The sequence below is a fragment of the Erithacus rubecula genome (assembly GCF_903797595.1).
Source record: "Erithacus rubecula genome assembly, chromosome: 31".
NCBI lineage: Eukaryota > Metazoa > Chordata > Aves > Passeriformes > Muscicapidae > Erithacus > Erithacus rubecula.
Window position 1 is genome coordinate 181231 of NC_136682.1, and position 16535 is coordinate 197765.

The 16535-nt window shown below is 55.8% G+C and overlaps 1 protein-coding gene and 1 pseudogene across 2 annotated transcripts; both read right to left on the bottom strand.

The window, feature by feature from the left end:
• Positions 1-617: 617 nt before the first annotated feature.
• Positions 618-5025, bottom strand: LOC306813700 (twist-related protein 2 pseudogene; annotated as a pseudogene). The gene is made up of 2 exons (XR_013777864.1): positions 4176-5025; positions 618-756 (listed from the first exon to the last, which is right to left on the bottom strand). The product of XR_013777864.1 is annotated as a twist-related protein 2 pseudogene (transcript).
• Positions 5026-6012: 987 nt separating this feature from the next.
• On the bottom strand, positions 6013-16038 carry SLC48A1 (solute carrier family 48 member 1). The gene is made up of 4 exons (XM_079329233.1): positions 15852-16038; positions 12139-12306; positions 11464-11642; positions 6013-6271 (listed from the first exon to the last, which is right to left on the bottom strand). Exons 1-3 carry the CDS (start codon positions 15988-15990, stop codon positions 11506-11508), a joined length of 444 nt encoding a protein of 147 aa, XP_079185359.1. The 5' UTR covers positions 15991-16038; the 3' UTR covers positions 6013-6271; positions 11464-11505.
• Positions 16039-16535: the final 497 nt, after the last annotated feature.

Genomic DNA, 16535 nt, shown 5'->3' on the forward strand with positions numbered 1-16535 from the left:
TGAGGATTGAACCCTGAAAAATTCCCTTTTGCTTTACTGGGGGCATTTTTGGCACCCCAACATTTCCATCGTCCTTTCCCAAAACCCCCAAACCCCCTCAGAATTCCTGAAATGGCCCCAAAATCCCACGGGGTCCATCTTCAGCTTCGATTTCTGATCAATCCCGAGGAATTGGAAGGTTCCAGCAGGGCAAGTTTGGAGGGGCAGGAGTGGCTGGGGGGGTCAGTGGCCCCCAAATCCCCCAAATCCTCATTGTGCTCATCCCTGGGATCACCAAAATCCACAGAAACAAAACCCATGGGATCACATCCCTAGGATCTCAGGATCACAATCCATGGGATCACCTCAGTCCATGGGATCACAGTCCACGGGGTTTCAGGGTCTCATTCCTTGGGATCACATCCCTGGATCTCAGGATCTTGTCCCTGGCAGTGCAGAACCTCCGCAGGGGGATCCAAGCTCGGGACCCCACGAGGTCCTGGTGGGGCTCCAGCCCTTCCCCTGATCCCACAGGAATTCTCCTGCCCGCTCCCGGCTCGGGGAGGGCTCAGCTCAGACCAGGATCGTTCCTTACCTGGAGAAATTTTAACAAATTCCAGCCCCGAGTTCCTCCAGCCCAAAGCCGCTCCTGCTGCGGCTCCCCAAATTTTCCCAAAGTTTTTGGGCTCGTGGAGGGTTTGGGGTCGTTCCCTCCTTTCTCCAGGGAGGCTCCTGGGGTTTTTCGGGTGCTGGAGCTGCTTCCATGGAGGTGGAGACCTGGGGGGAGACAGCGGGGTCAGGCTGGGGTAAGGAGGAGCCTGAGGAGGGATAAATCAAATAAATCCTGCAGGAATTCGCCCTCGGGGGTTGGGGGACAGAGGGAAAAATCCCCCAAAAGCTGAAGCGTCTCAGGGCTGCCCGAGGGCTGCAGGAGCCTCGGGAGGGTTTGGGCCAGGTTTAACCCAAAAAAAACTAAAAAAACCAAACCAAAACAACAACAACAACTAAAAAAAAAACTAAACAAAAAAACCAAAACAAAAAACGAAAAAACCCAAAGAAAAACCAAACAACCAAACAACCAAACAAATAAAAGGCTGCGGGAGCCTCCGACCCTGCAGGATTTGGGATGGAGAAGCTCCCGGAGCTCCCCGAACCCATCCTCGCCTTTGTCCAGCCCAGGGTCGGGAATTGCAGCCGGGCTCGGGCGCTCCCGCAGCTCCGGAGCCTCCCCTGACAGCCGGGGTGAAAAACGAGGGTGAAAAACGAGGATGAAATACGAGGATGAAAAACGAGCTCGCTCCAGACGCGCTCCCGGCAGCTCCAGCGAGCTCCGGCTCCTTGCAGGGGCCATAAACCCGCAGATATTTCCGATATTTCCACATTCCCGAGGGTGGGATCCGTGATTTTATGTCTGGATTAATTTTAACTAATCCTGAGCAGCGCGAGGACTCTGCCATGGAGAGCGGCTCTAACCCCCTGGGTAGTTTTTTTCTCTTTTTAATTAAAATGTGGAAGGGTTTTTTAATGGAGAAATTAATCGAGCCGCTCTGGTCGCGCCTGTGACAATTCCCTGCGAGCAACTCGGGATTTTGGGGACTGTCCCACACCCCTCACCTGCCCCTCCAACACCTCCCCGTCCATCCCGAGTGAAAACAGCAGGGAAAAGCAGATTTCGGGGAACCCTCCCGCTTCCAAACCTACTCTGTTCCAGGAGAAAATCACCCAGAAACAGATTTTCCAGAATTTGAGATTGCCGAAATTGGGATTTTTCGGCAGCTCCTCACCTCTCCTGAGAACCCAGCCCCCAAATTTGGGTCCAGGACCAGCCCGACCAGTTTAACCAGGGGCTGGATCCGCTTTTAAAGGATTGATTTGGGGTGGGGAAGGATCCCTGCTCTCCTGCCTGCCTGCGGAGCGATCTGGGAGGTTTTAAACCAGCTCGAGATGGATTTTCCGAGCAGGAAAATAGGAAATAGGGAATAAAGAATAAATAAAGAATAGGGATGGGAGCTGCTGCAGTGCCCCGGAGCAGCCAGGGGTGTTTATAAATAAAAAGCAAATGGAGCAGCCGCCAGACAAAGCCGATTCCAGGCGAGAGCAGCAATTCCCAAAGGGAAGATTTATCCAAGGTCTTTCAGGAGACACAATTAAGTGAGGGCAACGCGAGAGGGGCGATAAATCCAGCGAGACAAATGAAGGGCGAGGAACATCAGCCCTCAGCCTCTCCCCCCGGCACTCCCAGCCCGCTTTTTCTCCTCCAGCAGGGAAAGAAACCATTTTAATGCGCTCAAGATTCCGCCGAGAAAAGCTGAGCTGGGGGCGGCTTCAGAGGTGATTTCTCTCGCCTGAGGGCTCCCATCGCTCTTTGTCTCCTGGCTGACATCCACACCTCGCTGTTCCACCCCCACTCGGATATTTCATAGTTTCACCATCGCCGTTTCCGTAGGAAACGCGAGGATTGAACCCTGGAAATTCGCCCTGGGTTTTATTTGGGGTCGTTTTGGGCACCCCAACATTTCCATCGCCCCTTCCCCCTCCCTCTCCGCGCCCCCTAAAAAGAGTCTAAACCCCCTCAGAGTTCCCGAAACGGTCCCAAAATCCCCCAAAATCCCACCGGGTGCATCTCCAGTCTCGATTTTCGATGGATTCCAAGGATTCGTTATCCAGGGGCTGCTTTCCGTGTGGAAATCCCAGCGGGGTTCCTTCCCCGGAGCCTTCCCAGCCCGGCGCCGCTTCCCCCGCGGCTCTTCCCCGGTTTTGGGGTTTTGCCGGGAGAATTCCCCTCCCTCTGCCCCCTGCCATTGTTCAGGGGGACCCCAAAACGCGTAGGGTGTCCCCGGGAGGGGGATTCCCTCCCCAGCTGGAGGATGGAGCCGCTCGGGATCAGTTTTTAGGGGACTGATGATGCCGGGAGCTCTCCAGAGTGTCTGCGGGGTTTTATAATCTCTGTTCATCACGAGAGAGCAGCTCCTGCCAAAAACCCGGCTTAAATAACCAGCTCTGGGAGACGGTGACAGCTCCGGAGCCGCGCCAGGAGCAAAAATGGGTCTGGGGGTGCGGGGGAGGGGGCTCAGCCTCGTCCACACCCCCGGGGCAAAGGGATTTTAGTCAGGTTTTGCAGAATTCGGCAACTCACCCCCCAAACCCCCCCCAAAACTGGAGAAACCGACCCCAAAGTGCCAAACACAAAAGGGGGAGCCCAGAAGAGGGAGGGGGTCCGGAGGGTTCAGAATCCCGACAGGTCCTGGAGGATTTTGGGGCATCCCAAAGTGAGGAGAGGGGACACCCGAGGGGAGGTGACACCGGCGTCACCCAGTGAAGGGCAAGGACAGGATTTAATGTCTGAAACAACAGGATCTGCTCCCAAAAATTGATATCTATACGTGAATTTCCAGATTTCCTGCTGGTTGGGAGGGATCTGGCTGGGAAAGGGAGTTTAAATATATTTTTTAAAAAATCCCCTGGGAGTGCTCAGCACCCCGAGCCAGAGCTGGCAGCTCCGCGGCCCCGAATTTGGGGCTGTTGAGTGCCCGAGGAGAGGCAGGAGGAGCCTGGGGACAGCGGGACTCCCCAGGGTGTTCCCGGAGCTCCTGGGAATGTCCTCGGAAATTTTCTGTTCCTGCTCTGCGGGAAGTTCCGGCCCCTCGCCGACCTCGCTCCTCCTGTTCCCGATTCCTCCCAGCCCTAAAACTCTGACAATTGGATTTTCCCCCCTCTCAGCATCCCGAGGGAGGTTCAGGATGGAGCTGAGTCCGTAAGAGCGGCATTCCCGCGGGATCGCGCATCCCGTCCTGCCTCTGAGCTCGGGCACAGGACAGGACACGCGGCACCCCAGGGCAGGGCGGGTTTGACACCTCGGCAGCCCCAGCAAGGCCGGGACGGGTCTGGAAATAAATCAGATTTCTAACGCCCCTTTTAAACCTTCTCAGTTCGAGGATCAGTCCCTCCAGGGGTTTGGGAATAAGTCAGATTTTTAAACCCCTTTTAAACCTTTCTCGTTTCGGGATCAGTGACCCCAGGGCAATTCGGGAATCGCCACCTCCTCCCTCTCCGGGGCCCGGTGGGACAAATCCCCCAACCCTGGAGCGCCAGCACCGAGCCGGGACACGGCCGGAGGCCGCGGGGACACGGGGGGGACACGGAGGGGACACGGGGGGGACACGGGGGAGACATGGGGGAGACACAACCACACGTACCCAGCTCAGTGCGACGCCGACATGGACCAGGCGCCCTCCATCCTCCACACGGAGAAGGCGTAGCTGAGCCTCTCGTGGGCGAGGAAATTACAGCTGCTGGCGACCTTGTGGTCCAGCTGGTCGCTCTGCAGCACCTGGCACAGGAAGTCGATGTAGCGGGCGGCCAGTTTGAGGGTCTGGATCTTGCTCAGCTTGTCCGAGGGCAGCGTGGGGATGATTTTGCGCAGCTCGGCGAAGGCGTCGTTGAGGGACTGCGTGCGCTGGCGCTCCCGCACGTTGGCGATGACGCGCTGGGCGTGCGCGTCCTCGGGGGGCTGCGGGGCCGGGCAGCCCCGGCTGCGCTTGCCCTGCGCCCAGGGGGCTCCTCCGAGCGCTCGCCCGCCGCGCTTGCGGCCGCTTTTCCTGGGCAGCCGCTCGGCCTCGTCCTCGCTGGTGGCCGCGCTGCCCTCGGGGGAAGGCGGGGAGAGGTTTTCCTCCTTCATCTCCGGGGTTCTCGGCGCTGAGGAGGAGCCCCTCGGGGGTCCCCGAGGAGCGCCCCAAAGCCCCGCGGAGCCTCCAAGGAGCTCCTTGGCTTCTCCTTTGGGCCAGCAGAGAGGAGGCGCCGGGATGGCTTTGGGAAGGGCTCCTGCTGATAGGGCGAGCGAGCGGGGGCGGACCGGGCTCAGACCAATGCAGGGAACGCTCAGGAGCTTATGGGTTCCAGATTTCCTCTCTCCTCCCGGCGCACCCCGAGCCCCCGGCGCAGATGCTCCGGCTCAGCCCGGATGTCGCGGGGACGCGGCCGGTGCCAGGCGGGCCCGGCCAAGGAGCTCGGCGCTGCCTTTGCGCCTTGTTAAAACAATTCTTTTTCGTCCCGATTGACCCCAAAATATTCGTTTGGGTGGGGGAGGAGGATTTCACCTGTGAGGGAGGCAGGTGGGGCCGCAGGGGCTGCGAGGAGAGAGCGGGAAGTGCCAAAATGCAGAGGAAGGAGCGACCAAAGGGAGGGCGGCGCCTGTAGGGCCCTTGAGGAAAGGCTCCGGTCAAAAGGAGCTTGAGGTTGTGCCCATTTGTCCATCCGTCCATCCATCCATCCATCCATCCATTCATTCATCACTCATCCAGCCATCATCCATCCATCCATCCATCCAGCCATCCATCCATCATCCAGCCATCATCCAGCCATCATCCATCTGTCCATCCATCTGTCCGTCCATCTGTCTGTCCATCCATCTGTCCATCCAACTCTCCATCCGTCCATCTGTCCATCCGTCTGTCCATCCGTCTGTCCCTCCATCTGTCCATCCGTCTGTCCATCCGTCCATCTGTCCATCCGTCTGTCCATCCATCTGTCCATCCATCTGTCCATCCGTCTGTCCATCCATCTGTCTGTCCATCCATCTGTCCATCCGTCTGTCCATCCGTCTGTCCATCCGTCTGTCCATCCCCCCCCTGCCTCCACTCCTGGCATCCCACGGCGCCCTCAGCCATCTCCACATTCCTGACAGGTAAATCCAGCGGCTCCTGGGGAGAAGGGAAGGGGAGCAGGAAGAAGGAGAGGAATAGGAAATGGAAGAGGAAGAGGAGGAGCAGCAGGAGGAAGAGCAGCAGCTCTCTGCTCTCTGGGGACGGGGCTGGATCCAGAGCTGCCGCCTACCCCTCATTCCTTCATTAATTCTCTTTTTCTTCCTTTGTCTTTATTTTATTGTTTTCCTCTTAAAAGAGAGACTCAAACAGAACTGAGTTTTGCCAGGGGAGGGGAGGTTGGGATGGGGATCCCAGAGGCAGGAACACAATGAGCTTTGAAGTGCAGGAAGGAGCAGCAGCCCCACACCCCGAGGGGGGTTTTGTCCCCACATTTGGAGGCTTTTGTGGCTTTTCCCTCAAACATTTCAATTTGTTCTTTCAGCCAGTGTTTTTTGTCTTTTTTTTCGGGAGGATGTTGATCCAAACTTCTCATGGAAAGGTCACGAGGCACCAAAGTGGTTTCAGTGACTCCTCCAGCCTGTTGGGGTTTTTGCGATATTTTGGTTTTGGAGGGTTTTTTTTGCTTTTTTGTTTTGTTTTTTGGGTTTTTTTCTGGTGCTGCTCTTGACACATCGGGGAAAATTTCAGGCCTTAAAAAAAAAAAACAAAACAGCTTAAAGCCCAGGTCACTTATGGATGGGAGATTTGAATTCCCCGTTCCCACCAATTCCTGATCCCTCTGGTTTCCCCTCATCCATCAATCCCCCAGGAAGATTTGGGGGTTTTGGGGGGGGGAATCTTGAAAGATTTTGGGGTTTTTTGGGGGAAAAAACAGGACAGCAGGAAACAGCCCCGAGTGGTGCCACCAAAAGTTGAGGTCGGAGTTTGTGAAAATTCCTGCTGGGAAGGGGCAGGGCAGGGGCGGCGTCCCCATCCCGGGGGTTAAGAGTGGAGGTGGCACCTGGGGACACGCAGGCAGTGCCAGGGGCATTTGGTGCTCCCTGAGGGTTTTGTTTGACTTTGCTTTATGATTTTTTAATTGTTTTTTTATTTCAACCTAATTTTCTTTGTTCTGGAGGATAAAAATAATCCCTGTGAAGAAAAAAAAAAAAAACAAACCAACTCAAAAAACAAAACAAAACAAAACACCACACAAAAAACCCACAAAAAACTCCAAATACAAAAAAAAAAAAAAAAAAAAAAACAAAAAAAAAAAACCCACCAAAAAACCCAAAAATGAGGATAATGCTGATAAATAAGGAAGTGAAGAGCTTTGGGACCCACAGGTTTTTCCAGTTATGGCAGCCTCGAATGGAAACAGCTGTGGGGAGGCCAAAAATTCGGAGCATTTGGGGTTGCTGAGACAACCGGGGGGAATTTGGGGTGTGGGGAGATCAGGGGAACTTTGATCTCCAGGCTGATGGATGGGATCCAAAATATCCATCCCAAAAAATTCATCCCCAAAAAATCCATCCCAAAAATTCATTGCCAAGAAATCCATCCCGGCCTCTGCCTGCCCCACGCTGAGCCATGGGATCCTCAGGAAAAAGGAATTTGTGGGAATCAGGAATTTGTGGGAATCCAAGAGGAGTCCAGGAGTGCCCTTAGCAACCAGACAAACATTTGTGGGTTCCAGCCAGGGGGAAAATCCTTCTGGAAAAATCGGGGAATGGAGGTGTGGGGAGGGCAGGGGGGCAATTTTGTCCCTTCCCAGAAAATCCTCATGGATCAGAGACTGGAGGTTGATCCCACAGCTCATCCCTCGTGGTCCTGCAGGGAATTTGGGGCTGGGAATTGGGAAGGAGGAAAATTGGGAATAAAAACTGTGTTTTTTTAATCCTGGGGGGAGCCAGAGCTGAGGAGACCCCAGAGCACCCACAGGATATCCCAGATTCCCTTTGGATGTGATCCCAGTGCTGAGAGGGGAGGGGGAGAGGAGAGAGGGAGGGAGGGAGGGAGGGACAAGGGAGGGATCCACAGATGGATGGACACAGGATGGACACAGGGATGGGCACAGGATGGACACAGGGATGGACACAGGATGGACACAGGATGGGCACAGGATGGATGGACAGATGGACACAGGGATGGACACAGGATGGGCACAGGGATGGACACAGGGATAGGCACAGGGATGGGCACAGGATGGACACAGGATGGACACAGGATGGACACAGGATGGGCACAGGGATGGACACAGGATGGACACAGGATGGACACAGGATGGACACAGGATGGACACAGGGATGGACACAGGATGGGCACAGGATGGGCACAGGGATGGACACAGGATGGACACAGGATGGACACAGGATGGATGGACAGATGGACACAGGATGGACACAGGATGGGCACAGGGATGGACACAGGGATAGGCACAGGGATGGGCACAGGATGGACACAGGATGGACACAGGATGGGCATAGGATGGACACAGGATGGGCACAGGATGGACACAGGATGGATGGACAGATGGACACAGGATGGACACAGGGATGGACACAGGGATGGGCACAGGATGGACACAGGGATGTCCCCAGGGCCTGGGGTCCCGTTTGGGGTCCCTGGTAGGACCCCACTGTCGATCCCAGAGCCCTTCCCAGCCCCCAGCACATCTGGACACCTCTGGAACCTTCAGAGCCACATCTGGGCACAGAGCAAAGGCTCGGCTCAGCTCCTGGCCGGAGATGAAAGGAAAAATCTGAAACTTCCCTCGGCGGCTGCAACGAGATCCTGGTGCTGGAGCGGGGCCCGGGCCGAGGGGCTGGGGGCTTTGGGGCTGGGGGGCTGAGGGGCTGGGGGGTTTTGGGGCTGGGGGGTTTTGGGGACTGTGGGGTTTTGGGGCTTTGGGGTTTTGGAGCTTTGGGGTTTGTCCTGCAGCTCCTTTGCAGAGGGTTCCCAGCAGAGGGATGCTCCAGGGGCTGTGGGATGGGGAGGGAAAAGCTCCTCCAGGATGAGCCCGGGCGGATGAGAGCACCAGATTTTCCTCATTTTGTCCCAGGAAATTCTTATGGAGATTAAAAAGTGTTTGATCTGCACGGAGCGGGGGGAGGATGGGGTGGGGTTGGGTTTCTCTCCCAGGTTTTGGGGGTTTTTATGGGGCTGGTGAATCGGCTGAAAGATCTCAGGGTTTTGGGATGTGAAGTTGAATTTTTGGGGGTTTGGGAAAAGGTGGAGGAGGAAGGGATGGAGCCCCCCAGGTTCCTCTCCTGCTGTTCCAATCCAGCTCCTCCATCAGGAATAAAAGGATTTTTTCTTTCAGACTGGAGGAGTGAAATTGTCACAGAGTCGTGGTGGGTTGGGGGTTTGGGTGGAATTTGGGGTTTCCCAAGGGCTGGATTTATTCGGGATTTATCAATATAAAAAAGTGGTAAAAAAAAAAAAAGCATAAAAAGGGGTAAAAAGGCATTTTAAAAGGGGTAAAAAAGCATTTAAAAGGGTAAAAAAAGCTTTAAGAAAGGGTAAAAAGGGCATAAAAAAGGGATAAAGGCCACTTAAAAATGGGGACCCCCCAATGACCCCTCTGGGCTCTCCACAAATCCCAAAAACTCTTCCCAAAATCCCAGCCTGGGGAGTTTCAGCCTCCTCGCTCAGCACTGTGCCCATATTGAACCATTTTATTCCCTTTGGTCGCTCTCCAAGCTGAGAATTGTCCTAAAAATAAAGCCCCAGTAACCATTCCCAGTTGTGGGGTTCCTCCCCTCCCTCGCAGCTCCTGGCTCAGGCCCAGCTCATCCCCACACCCACGGCTCCTTTTGGGAGCTGCAGCCCCAAACCTCACCCAAATCCTTCTCTGTGTGTCCTTGTGTCCCTCCCTGGGAGCCAGGACACTCCTTTGGGATTTTCCTGACTCCCTCCTCAGTGGGAACTAAAAGTTTTATTCTGAGTTTTATTCTTTTTTTCTTACAGTTTCTATTATAAAGATTTTTGGGTTGGTTTGTTTTTTTTTTTTGGTACCATTTAAAGCCGAGCTTGTTTTGCTCTCCTCCTAATCCCACCCCACACCAGGGAAACTGAGAATTGGCAAACCCAAACCACGGCACTCAGGGACTTTTCCTCACCCCCAGACCCTCAGGATGAGCTGGAATTTGGGGGATTTTCAGACTTTTCCCAGCCAGGGAATGAAGGGAAAATCCAGGCTGAGCCAGTGCCACACTCAGGGAGCAGGGACACCACATGTGGGGACATCCCTGTGTCCTGCAGGATTTGGGGACATCCTGGAAAGGTTTGGGGACATCTCTGTGTCCTGCAGGGTTTGGGGACATCCTGGAAGGGTTTGGGGATATCCCTGTGTCCTGCAGGGTTTGGGACACGCTCCCTGTCCGTGGCTGTGGCACTTGTGACCCTCCTGAATGTCCCTCCAGGTGTGTCCCCAAACCCAGCCTGTCCCCAAATCCAGCCTGGCCCCAAACCCAGCCTGGCCCCAAACCCAGCCTGGTCCCAAACCCAGCCTGTTCCCAAATCCAGCCTGGCCCCAAACCCAGCCTGGCCCCAAACCCAACCTGGCCCCAAGGCCAGCCTGTTCCCAAATCCAGCCTGGCCCCAAACCCAGCCTGGCCCCAAACCCAAGGCCAGCACCACCCATGGGATCCTCTGGGAGCCCCAGGACCCTTCTGGGGTGTCCCTGGAGCTGAGTGACACCCCCAGAGCCCCTCTGGGGACCCTCAGCTGGGGGGGGTGTCCCAGCCCCCTCTGTGCCCCCCCAGCCCCCCTCTGAGCCCCCCAAATGCAGCTGGACCCCCCAGCCCCCCTCTGTGCCCCCCAAATGCAGCTGGGCCCCCCCAGCCCCCCCCTGAGCCCCCCAAATGCAGCTGGGCCCCCCCAGCCCCCCCGAGGCGCCGCTCCCGCCCCGGCCACATCTTGAGAGCACATTGGGAAATTCAAACAACCTGTGGGGTTTTGCTGCCTTTGAACCCCCCCAGGGGCAGGAAACGGGATCAGACCCTCAGCAAGAGCCAAACCCCCCCGAGGGCCCCCGTGAGGGGCTGGGGACACGGGGGGCCATTCGTGGGTTCAAACTCCCCCCCAAAATCCAGCAGACCCTGGAGATTCCTCAGGCAGGGAGGAAGGAATGCTGCAAAAACAATTCCGGGGCAATTCCACGGAAAAACGGGGTGGGGATGGGGAAGAATGGGATGGGGGGGCTGGGATTTGGGGGGGCTGTGGGGTCAGGGCAAGGGGAGGGATTGGAGTGTCTGGAGAAGCTTTTGGGAACGTTCCCCGTTTTGGGGTGTCCTCGCTTTTGGGGTGTCCTGGGTTGTTTTGGGGTGTCCCAAGTAGTTTTTGGGATGTCCCAGGTTTTGAGGTGTCTCAGGTGGTTTTGAGGTGACCCCGGTTTTTGGGTGTCCCACGTGGTTTTGGGGATGTTCACCATTTTTGGGAATGCCCCTGTTTTGGGGGGTCCCAGGTGTTTTTCGGGTGTTTCAGGTGGTTTTGGGGATGTCCCTGTTTCGGGGGGGCCCAGGTGATTTTGGGGATGTCCCCTGTTTTGGGTGTCCCCGGTTTTGGGGATGTCCCTGTTTTGGGGTGTTCCAGGTGTTTTTTGGAGTGTCCTGGTTGGTTTTGGGGTGTCCCAGGCGGTTTTGGGGATTTCCCGCGTTTTTGGGGTGTCCCGGGTGGTTTTGGGGTCTCCCGCCCCCGCCCCAACCCGCGCTGTGCCACTGCCGCCCTCTGGCGGCTCCTGCGGGTCCTGCACCCGGGCTGTCCCCAAAGTGTCCCCAAAGCGCCCCCAAAGTGTCCCCAAAGTGTCCCCAAAGCGCCCCCAAAGCGCCCCCAAAGTGTCCCCAAAGCGCCCCCAAAGTGACCCCAAAGTGTCCCCGCCCCGCCCCGCCCCGCCCCGCACCTTTCCCGCGGGATTTTTGGGAATTCCCGTCCCGGGAGAAGCTCAGAAGTCGCTGAGGATGCTGATGTCGGCGAACTCGGCCCGGTAGCGGCGCGAGTAGAGGCTGAGCAGCAGCGCCCACTTGAGAGCCATGAAACTCCAGACGCAGGAGAGGAAATAACTGCGGGGGTCAGTCAGGGCTGCGGGCGAAACCGGGATTCAGGGCAACCGGGATTTAGGGGGAAAATCGGGATTTAGGGGGATGTTTTGGGAATGGAAATGAGGAAATTCCCATTTTTTGGGGGGAATGGAAATGAGGAAATTCCAGTTTTTTAGTGAATGGAAATGAGGAAATTCCAATTTTTTAGTGAATGGAAATGAGGGAATTCCCATTTTTTAGTGAATGGAAATTAGGGAATTCCCATTTTTGGGGGGGAATGGAAATAAAGAAATCCCCGTTTTTTAGTGAATGGAAATGATGGGAATTCCCAGATATTTTTTTTTTTTAATGGAAATGAGGGAATTCCCAGGTTTTATGGGTAATAGAAACGAGGCAATCCCAGCTTTTTTGGACAGATGGGGTGACCTCGATGCCCCAGCAGGGCAATGCAGTGACATCCCTCCAGGTATCCCCGAAGAGGGAGGCGAAGGCAGCCCCCCAACCCCTCCCCGCAGGGCCAGTGCCCCCAGACTCACACTGGCGCTGGGTGATGGCCAGGGCCAGGAAGGCGCAGAAGCCCAGCCCGGAGAGGGCAGAGAAGAGAATCCCCACGGCCAGGAAGAACCTCAGGCCCTTTAACCAGGTCCTCCAGTAATCCTGCAGGTACATCACATGCGTGATTAGGGCCCAGAGCGCCAGCACACCTGTGCAGGTGACAGCAGGAGGTGAGAATGGCACCCAGAGAGGGGTGAAACACAGCTGGGAACAGCTGGGAACAGCTGCACACCTGTGCAGGTGACAGCAGAAGGTGAGAATGGCACCCAGAGAGGGGTGAAACACAGCTGGGAACAGCTGGGAACAGCTGCACACCTGTGCAGGTGACAGCAGAAGGTGAGAATGGCACCCAGAGAGGGGTGAAACACAGCTGGGAACAGCTGGGAACAGCTGCCCCGGGGCAGACCCCGTGGCCACAGATGCAGTCACGGTGGCCAAACGCTGCCCAGGGGCTGCTGAGCCCCCAACTTCTCCAAAATTCAGCTCCCCCACTTCCTGCTGCCCCGGGTTCTGGGGTTTCCAGCCCCACCTTTCCCTCAGAAATGGGGAATTTGGGGTTTGGAGTCAGCAAAAAAAAGCTCCCTGCTGAGCCAGTGTGGATGACTCAGCAGAAGTTAAAATGCTGAGTCAAGGTTTGGTGTTCTCACCCCGAAATACTGAGGGAGTCGAGTTCCCCAAACCCTGACCCAGATCTGATCCAAACCTCACCCAAAACTGACCCAAACCCTGTTCCAAACCCTGATCCAAACCCTGATCCAAACCCTGATCCAAACCCTGATCCAAACCCTGATCCAAAACTGACCCAAACCTGACCCAAACCCTGATCCAAACCCTGATCCAAACCCTGATCCAAACCCTGATCCAAACCCTGACCCAGACCTGACCCAAAACTGACCCAAAACTGATCCAAACCTGACCCAGACCTGATCCAAACCCTGATCCAAACCCTGATCCAAACCTGATCCAATCCTCATCCAAACCCCGAAGAGCCAAGGAGAGAGGAGCTCACAGGGATCAGGACAAATCAACTCCTGGGTAAAACCCAAATTATCCCAGTGCCCTTGGAAGGAGCTGAAATGAATCCCAGAAACTCAAATAGGCTGGAACCCATGGAAGGATTCACTCCCATATTATCTCATTCACTATCATATCTATTATTATTCATTATTATTATTATTATTATTATTCACTATCTCAGATTATTCACATATTTTCCCATATTATTCACTCCCCATATTATCCAAATATTTGGATAATATCTGGGTTGTTTGAGCTTTGAAATGAACTTCCCTTCTCTGCAAACATCCAAACAAAAATTGGGACAAAGCCACAGTTTTGTCAGGCTCCTCCTGGAGAAATCCTTCAATCCCAGGGAAAGGAGGGGAGTTTTTTTGTGAATGAGCTGCAAATCTGCAGCAGAGGCCAAAAAAAACCAAACCAAAACAAAACAAAAAAACCCTCTGAAAAACACAAAAACTGCAGATTTATTTCTATTTTCCATAAGGAGCCCCCTGACTCCAGCATTGGATGCAATCAGCATCCAAATTCCATCTCCAAACATGTGGCAAAGAAAATGAGGGGGGAAAGGAGAAATCACATTAAAAACTCAGTGCAGAGTGCCAGAAAACGGTGACCAATTCCAAGATTTTTTTTATTTTTATTCTGTGTTTACAAAGCCTTCAGTCCTTTTGCAGCTGAACAATTCCCTTTTATCCACTCCAGCTGCAGCAACAGCTGGAAGGAGCTGGAATCCCCAGTTCCAACAGGGAAGTTTTGCCAGTTTTGTGTTTCCCAAATTTTGCCTCTCCTGGGAGATCCCAGGAGCTTCAGCTGGGTTTGGAACAGGTGAAAATTGGGGGTTTCCTGCCAAAATTGGGGATCTACACTGAGATATTTTAGGAAAGCAGCTCTGGGAGGAGAGGAACGTTTGGAATATTCTGGTGTTGTACCAGATCCTGCGTTCAGCTCCCACTCTTTTCATTTTTCAGGAGGTTTTTGGAATTCCAGGAGCATCCCTGTGACTGGGTGGAAATGGAATTAAACCCCTGGGAAAGATGGGGAAGGATTTTTTGGGGTGGAGCTGCAGCAGCCACCAGGAGTTTCTGCCTCCAACAAAGCTGGGTTTGGATTTGGGATGATCCCAAAAATCCCAAATCTGCATCCTGGAGATGCTGGGGGTTGGAGCTTCTCTCTCCAGGCAGAAACTGGGGATTTCTCACCCCCAAATCCAACTGGAAGGACTGGAAGGGCTGCTCAGCACCTGGAATTCCATAATTACAGGGAACTGAGGGCTCCAGTGCCAGCCTCGTCCTCCCTCCATGGAACTGGGATCAAATAATGAAGATTTGACTGTAAAGTAACAGGGAATGAGTGAAATTTAGGGTTGATTCCCAAGCAGGAAAGGTTCTCTGAGAGATAAGGGAAATATCAACACACTGATTGCAGAAATTCCTGGAGATTCCTCAGGATCAGGAGGAATTCTTCCAGCCAGGAAATGTGTGGATAAACATGCTCCAGCACAGAGCCAAAGGCACAGCAGAGGCATCAAAAACGAGATAAAAATGGACCAACAGGCAGAGCTTGGCTTAACCAGGGCACTTAACGAGGGTATGCAAATCCTGCTGTCAAAACTCCCCTGTCAAAATTCCACTGTCAAAATTCCACTGTCAAAATTCCACTGTCAAAATTCCACTGTCAAAATTCCTCCCTGAACACGAACACAGCAGAAAAATTCCCTTTATTTGCTCTTTTTCTTGCATTTCTGGTCAAGTTCTCCTCCAGTTTTGTGCCACCCAGCAAAGCAAATTCTCTGCTGAATCCCAGTTTTAAAACCCCAGGATTAAAAATTAAAAGCGTTTTTTATTATTATTTGAGGGAGAGGAAGCAGAGACAAGCCCAGCCCTGCACCTCACCCCTGGATCCTTTCTAAATTCTCACTTTCTACTGTTCCTGCAGGAATCCAGCCAGGCAAGCCCTGGAGCTGCAGGACTCAAACATCAACCCAGAGCCACAAACCTCCCGAATTTCCCAGATTTTTGGGCACGTTTGTGCAGTTTTACTCCTCTTCCAGAGGGTCTGGCCCAGCTGTTTGCAGCTGGGGAAATCAAGAGGATTTCTTTGCCTCTTTCACATCTCAGTGCCAGGGAAGGGAATCCTCGGCCCCAAATGCTGCCCTGACCCCCCCAAATGCTGCTCTGACCCCCCCCCAAATGCTGCCCTGACCCCCCCAAATGCTGCCCTGACACCCCCCAAATGCTGCTCTGACCCCCCCCAGCTCTGATCCCCCCCCAAATGCTGCCCTGGCACCCCCCAGCTCTGACCCCCCCAAATGCCCCCTCAGCCCTGAGATCCCCCCTCAAACCTCCCCTCATGCCTGGGGAAGGGGTTTCTCGGCTCCTCATGCCCCTCTCGCCCCTGTCACGCCCCCAGCCCCATCCCTGTCCCCTCCCGCCCCCATCCCTGTCCTGTCACACCCCCAGCCCCGCTCTCCGCCCGCCCCCAGCCCCATCCCTGTCCCCTCATACCCCCAGCCCCATCTCTCCCCCGCCCCCGGCCCCTCTGGCCCCGCCGTACCCGAGAGCCCCCCGGCCCCAGCCCCATCTCTCCCCCGCCCCCGGCCCCTCTCGCCCCCGCCCCCGGCCCCTCTGGCCCCGCCGTACCCGAGAGCCCCCCGGCCCCTCTGGCCCCGCCGTACCCGAGAGCCCCCCGGCCGCGGCCGTGCAGGGCTGGCGCAGCGCGGGCACGGCGCTCCAGGCGCAGAAAGCCGAGAGGCCGCTCAGGGCCCCCAAGGACGCGAAAGCGACACGGAGCGCCAGCGCCCCGCTCAGCGCCATGGCGGAACCGGAGCGGCCCGCCCCCGGCACCGGGACACGCCCCGGCCACGGGACACGGCACCGGGACACGCCCCGGGAACGGGACACGGGACACGGGACCGGGACACGCCCCGGGAACGGGACACGGGACACGGGACACGGCACCGGGACACGGGACACGCCCCGGTAACGGGACACGGGACACGGCACCGGGACACGCCCCGGGAACGGGACACGGGACACGGGACACGGGACACGGCACCGGGACACGGGACACGCCCCGGGAACGGGACACGGGACACGGGACACGGCACCGGGACACGGGACACGCCCCGGGAACGGGACACGGGACACGGCACCGGGACACGGGACACGCCCCGGGAACGGGACACGGGACACGGGACCGGGACACGCCCCGGGAACGGGACACGGGACCGGGACACGCCCCGGGAACGGGACACGGGACACGCCCTGGGACACGGCACCGGGGAACGGGACACGGGAACGCAACAAGGACACGCCCCGGGACACGCCCGCAGTCACCGGGACACGCCCACCGGGCCCGG